This window comes from Artemia franciscana, unplaced genomic scaffold, assembly GCF_032884065.1.
Source record: "Artemia franciscana unplaced genomic scaffold, ASM3288406v1 PGA_scaffold_67, whole genome shotgun sequence".
NCBI classification, from domain to species: Eukaryota; Metazoa; Arthropoda; class Branchiopoda; order Anostraca; family Artemiidae; genus Artemia; species Artemia franciscana.
In genome coordinates, this window is record NW_027062705.1 from 1,077,929 (window position 1) to 1,084,341 (window position 6,413).

Sequence of the window (6,413 nt, forward strand, 5' to 3'; positions counted from 1 at the left end):
GACTGCACCATAGTATAAAGATTGGCCGGATGATTTTTTCATTGCATATCTGAATTAATATTAAAAGCTTTAAAAAAAAATCAATATGTCATATTAAAACATAAACAAGCAGAAATAAAGTCATATTTTAATTCAAACTTAAAACGAGCAGAAATCTCAATGGATATACAAATAAAATCAAAAACAAAGAGAAACAACTACGTATGAGTAAGGCGATATTTAAGCCTTCTAAATGTTAGAGCATAATTAAATTGTACGTTACTGAAAATAACATCCCGTGGTAGCACCGAAGAATGATCTTTGCTGAACAATACGAAGCCCAGGGATTTGATTCTAGCTGCACAAAGGCTGATGGTATAAGGGATCCATATATTAAATATATTTCACGAAGCAGGATACTAGGTGAGACGTTCACTTCTAGTCCCATTCTATTTTTTTTCTGTATTTTATATTTGTATTTCTTTTTTAACTCATAGTTTCTTACCGTATTTTAATAGGTAGAAGATGATTTTTTATATTTATTTATAATACTCCGTACTTTGTGTTTTTTATACTTTACGGGTAATAAAGTTCATTCATTCATTCATTCATAGGTAGAAGATGAGCACACCACTCAATGCATTTCTTATGCTTCTTTCAAATGCAATAAGTATTTTGTTAATTTTGTTTCATGCCCTCAAAGGAAGCAATTTGCATATTTTGAAATGGATACCTTCCCTATCTGTTAAAGTCAAAACCTTTCTGCGCTATTGCCACTTTAGTGAAAACAAATTATGTAACAAATATCTTATTTTTTACTTAATACATCATTGAAAATAAAAATAAAAATTACTGTGAAATGAAATTCTTAACTGATGAGCTTTGATTAATTAATATAATTATATATCAAATATCCGGTTTAATTTCATTATTTTTTCTAAGACTATTAACACCACACATAGTTTTCAGTATAGTGTTGTGCTAAGACAAAGCTAGTATATTGCCTCTGAAAAGAAGTAATTTAAAAAAAAATATCCTTATATTCCCATCGTAAGATAAAAATTATTTTCATGTCCAATGGGATCACAAATCTAGGGAATTCTAAACTCGAGGGTTCACTATTAAATTCGACCCTGTTAGTCTGTTTTTTACATTTTCAAAGTTAAAATGCCTGAAAAGAATATTAACAATCTAGAAGTAGTTCAGTGTTCAAGAAGTATTCATTTCTATTTCGATTCACAACGAATATTAACAACCTAGAAGTAATTAGATTCACAAAGAATAGATTCACAAAGAACAGTAGAAGCAATCTAGATTCACAAAGAACATTAACAATCTAGAAGTAATTCAGTGTTCAAGAAGCAATTCATTTATACTTCCATTCACAAAGAATAGGTATAAGGCTACAGTAAAATATGATTAACATACCATTAAATGATTATAAGAAATGATTAGAAGATTCTTCCACAATATATAAAGCATAGGCCTATACCTTACCACCCTGGATCGGGATAACTAAAAGTTCAAAAAATGTGTTTGAAATCAACTGACATTAAATAATGAGTAATTGATTAAAAAAATGAATTTTTTAATGGTTAGAAAATTGAAACAAGTAACAAATGGTCGGGAATAAATTGTTTTAATGTTTTGGTAACATATAAGTAAAATTATGTGACATCTATGGTAATTTACATACTGCAACAAAGTAATTTGTTAAAATCTGGTAATAAGTAACAAATACAAAAATAATTTGGAAAATGATAATTTGTTCAATAATCTAGTTCGTACCCACACAAAAAAAAATCATGAATAAAATTAAGTAGGGCTCTTACATTTGTAACGGTGTCAAACCGGGTTGGTCTGACCTTGACTCTGCTACGTTCTGAGAAATCGGATCGTAGCCATAGTCTTGATAGACTGTTCCGTCGTCATAATACCGTAGAATTCTATTCTGTCTTTCTCCTTCCACTTTGGAATTTTTGTGCAGGTCGACTATTGCTTTGGCCACTGAGTTAGTTGTCAAACATGCAAACAGCAGATGTTTTAGGAGCACCGCAAAGAATTTTGGCATTGTCTCTGAAATTGAAACAGGGTTTAAGTTCAAGTACAAAAACCACACCTGCAAGTCTCATTCTGAATCCAGTTCATTTTACATATACAATTTGGACTCAGGAAGACTCGGTTGTGATGTTCATGATTTGTCGCCCAGGGTTTAAGGATACATGGTGACTTACAGAAACTACTAGAAGGTTGGCCAAATTCCTTGGTCACCATATTACCTATGTGACATCAAGTCATGAACTACACTCCAGGGAAATTTGTACGAAAAAAATTTTCCTTATGCAACTCTATTTTCGTTCTTAAGACGAAAAGCTTTCTGTCGAAAGAGAGCACATTTCAACCACTATGAATTTGCTTACAAAGAATTTATAGTAATGTTTAGCAATAGTAATGCTAGGAATAAAAAGAAACATTTCTAATACAGATGTTATTATTTTTCTATTGTGAAAAAAAAAATATTCGCATTAGATCTTTACTATTAGGAAAGTAGTGACAAAACTAGCTCTTTTCTTCAAGTTCTTCTCCACTTTAAATACTAGTTTAAAAGAATAAACTCTCTAGCGTCATATTTTCTAAGAATCTTTGTAGCGATTTCCATCCACTAGAACCTTAAAAGGTGCTTGAACCACCATTGATAATGCTATTCAAAATTGATATTCTGCTCAGGCACGTACCTAAAATATTATCCCAGTGTGGCAATATTTGGATGCAGGGGAGAGGTAATTTTACAGATTATTTATCAGATAAATATAGATAACAGTGGGAAAACTATATGAACATTGAGGTTTTCAATGGATAAGCTTAAAAGCCACCATCCCCAACACCCTATGTGGGTATGTCCAGTTTTGCACCAGCTAAATTTTGCCAAAAACATAGCTAAAAACATCAATCTGTGTCTTGCCATCAGCTAATATTCTTTAACTTTTTGTTATTTTTTTCTACAGACTTCTGGAGTTATTTTGTATTCTACTTAGTTGATGATGTCAACCCGATCTGGTCAAAACTCTCACTGTTACCTTATCAATACTCTCACTGTTACCTGACCAATACTCTCACTGTTAACTCAATTAGTAGTTGATGGTGTTAATACGATCTGGCCAATGCTTTCACTGCTACCTGACCAATGCTCTCATTGTTACCACGTGTAGCAGTTGATGATGTCAATACAATCTGGCCCTAGATAAGGAGTAAGTAAGTAGTAAGTAGTAGCTAGGATATAGGGAGTAATATATATAGGGAGTAAGTAATAAGGGAGTATATATAGGGAGTAATATATATAGGGAGTAATATATAGGGAGTAAGTAGTAGCTAGCTTTGCTCCAAACAAAAATCCTGCGGGTTTTCCTCAGAAACCAGGCTAATGTGAGATCACCAGCACCAAAAAAATATATAAATGGATAAAAGACCGGGGGAAGGGTCTGTAAAATTCTTTAAAATTTCTTAAATTATTATAAATATTATTTTTGGGCTTGACGAAATTTGTGTGATAATTACAAAAATTTAATTTTATCTTTTTCAAATAATTTTCACGAAGAAAAAATGTGATGTTTGGTGCAATTTATTTTCTCGGTTAACTATTTCTACATTAGTCAATTTGCCTGATTTGTACATAGCAAGCAATTCTAAATAGAATGGACTAGCATATTTCATAATCAGCCTTTATTGCTGCTAATCTTAGATATTTTTCAAGTATTTTAATCAGAACTGTCCCAAAACTTAAAGAAGCAAACGGTGCCATAGCGAAAGCAGATAAACCTGAAGTACTAAATATACCATTACTAACATTTTCATAATACTTAGAACCTCTATGATAACAAATAATCTCTTTCTTAATTCTTGTTCAATTTATATTTGAAAATAAACTTTAAATAAAATTATGTGGATCTATTCCCTAAAATCTGCTTTTTATATAATCAACACACAAATCACCACAATTTAGATCGTTAAAATTTTGGATTTTAGTAGAATAAAAGGCAATTTGTTCATTTGAAGTCTTTAAGTAGTTGACAATTTCGTTTTCAGTTTGGATTCCAAAAAATCGCAAAATTCTACAATTGAGTAGTTTGGATCATGTAAATAACAAGTCCAATGCGTTCCAGGCGATCCCTTGCAGTCATAATTGATTACACCACGTATTTTCTGTGTTTTATTTAGTAAGTTATCTCGGGAAAAAACACATCTGAAAATAAGGGATAAGAAGTTCAGCTCTGGATTACCTCTCTCACCAGCAACACCAAGCAAGAAATGTTGCCTGTAATTGAAAATTTGGTTACTCAACTTGCAAAAAAAGGGTATATCTGTTCTACTTATATGGGTTCCAGCACACTGTAACTAGAAACGAATTAGCAGATCAGGCTGCAAAACAAGCCTCCCAACTGGGCCTGATCTGTCAAATCCCTGTTACTGGTCCTGAATTTCTATCTTCAATTAGCTAAAAAATTTTGGAAGAAGAAGAGGCTTGGCTCCATTCTTCCCATACTCAGCTCCTTGATCTCTATGATTCTGAGCAGCCATCAAAAGAAATTTACCCCTCTTCTCGCATCCTTTCTACTCGCCTATTTTGTATTAGATGTGGCCTTGCAAAGAAAAAATCAACGCTATTCCAGTGAAAAATGGCCCCCTCCCCCAACTATGACACATGTGGACTGTATGAAGATATACGTCACATCATCTTTAACTGTAGAAAATATGAAAAAGAGAGGGAAGTACTAAGAATTTGCTGCGAGAAGGCATTTAATGCATTCACAATGCGTTCGGTTCTGGGACACTACATGTTTCCTTCATGGGCTAGACAACTAAGCACAAACCTTTTAGGTAGATTTGTTAAGACTACTGGTTTGGTTCATTTCCTATAAGTTTTTTTTTGGCACCTATATAATAGTGATTTTAGATTTGTTAAGACTATTTTCTTAACATCGGTAATTAGCCAATCACTTAATTCCCACGAAAAAAGTAATAAAACAGTCACATTCTCTTTTTATATCTATCTATTTTTGCATTAATGAATGAAGCTTCTTAATTACCAAGTTCCAAGCGTTGGCTCTATGGCAGTTGTTATCAAACCCTAGACTACGTCTCTTCAGGTGGAGATGAATCCGATCTGCCCCTACATGACCGTTAGTTTATGCACCTTTGGCATGCCTGGATTCCAAAAATTCTGGCGAAAAATAAGCAGCATCCGAAAAAAGAATAGTTATAGAAATGGGGAACGACATAGAAACGTATGGAAATCATTGGCAGTTTACTCAAAAATTAATGAAAACGGGAATCAATTAATAGATGCACATGAAAAGAATTTAATGAAGTTATGCTAAATAGAAAAAAAGAAAGAATTAGGGTGTTTAATCAATTTTGTTATGCAGTTGAACTAGTTGGTTATGATAAACTTAGCTTGAACTAAAAAACAATAGCTCTTTTGTAAAGTCAAATAACAACTGTTCTTTTATCTGAAGAAATGGCGAAATAAATAAAACTTGTACAATCCAAAATTAGTGCTAAGAAACTGTGATGATGACAGAATAGACTCGTTTCCACCAACTGGGCTGCCAAAAGAGATTTTGATATCTTAGTTCTAAAAATAGGTCATTCCCAGTTTTGGGAGTGCAAACTTAAGAATAGTTATCACAAAAAAAACCTAGTTTTTTTTCAGTTTTGGTAAAATTCTAGTTTAGGAGGCTTTCGCTATCTTGGAAAGTGGTTGGTTCAAATCCTGTGTATGTGAAAGCCTATTGCGAGATATACTGAACGCACTGTTTATGTTAAGCCAAATACTAAATTATACAAATAGGCTATGTCTTCTGCATAAGCTCATAAGAGCTATGAGCAGCATAATTCCATTTCTGTGTCTTGCCATGAATTTGAGATCGATAGGCGTCTTTTTGTTCAAATTTGGTTTGTCTCCACCACACAAAAGCGTATAACTGTTTTTCTTTTAGGAATGAGGTCAAATTAGTAAAAGCACAAACAGGTTAATTGGAATTAGGGAACAAGCCAAAAAGTGATTAGATTGTGGAAAAAATGAGCCAGAGTCCCCTCCTGGCAGTGTCCCCACCTTTTACCCAAATATTGCAAACTATTAACGTCTAACCTTTTTACGCCTGATAATGGCACCGAAAGAATCCTTTTTCAGCAGTCAACAGCTTCAAACTAGCTTTGAATTGTTATTCCTGACCCAACCCTGTTTATCTCCCAAACAGCCACAGGGTAACAAGTTAGTCAAATTTAAATAGGAGCATCGGTATTATAAAGCAGTATTTTTCCCAAAATATTGACATCCTCGACCAAGTTCAATAAAAACGTCATATCGTGTACTAACTACCTCATTAGAGGGAAGGTTTATGACTGAATAATAAGCTATACCATGACATGGAGAA

The 6,413-nt window shown here is 33.1% G+C and overlaps 1 protein-coding gene across 4 annotated transcripts in view; it reads right to left on the reverse strand.

Annotated features, from left to right (window-relative positions):
- Positions 1–6,413, reverse strand: part of LOC136042120 (uncharacterized) — a 67,449-nt gene that overhangs the window by 15,496 nt on the left and 45,540 nt on the right. For 2 of the 4 annotated variants that reach the window (XM_065727020.1, XM_065727022.1), the window contains exon 3: positions 1,812–2,055. In XM_065727020.1, the coding sequence (XP_065583092.1) occupies positions 1,812–2,055 (244 nt within the window). Of the gene's footprint in view, positions 1–1,811; positions 2,056–3,079; positions 3,227–6,127; positions 6,373–6,413 lie in introns of those variants that run through there. The other 2 variants (XM_065727021.1, XM_065727023.1) reach the window with 2 other exon arrangements.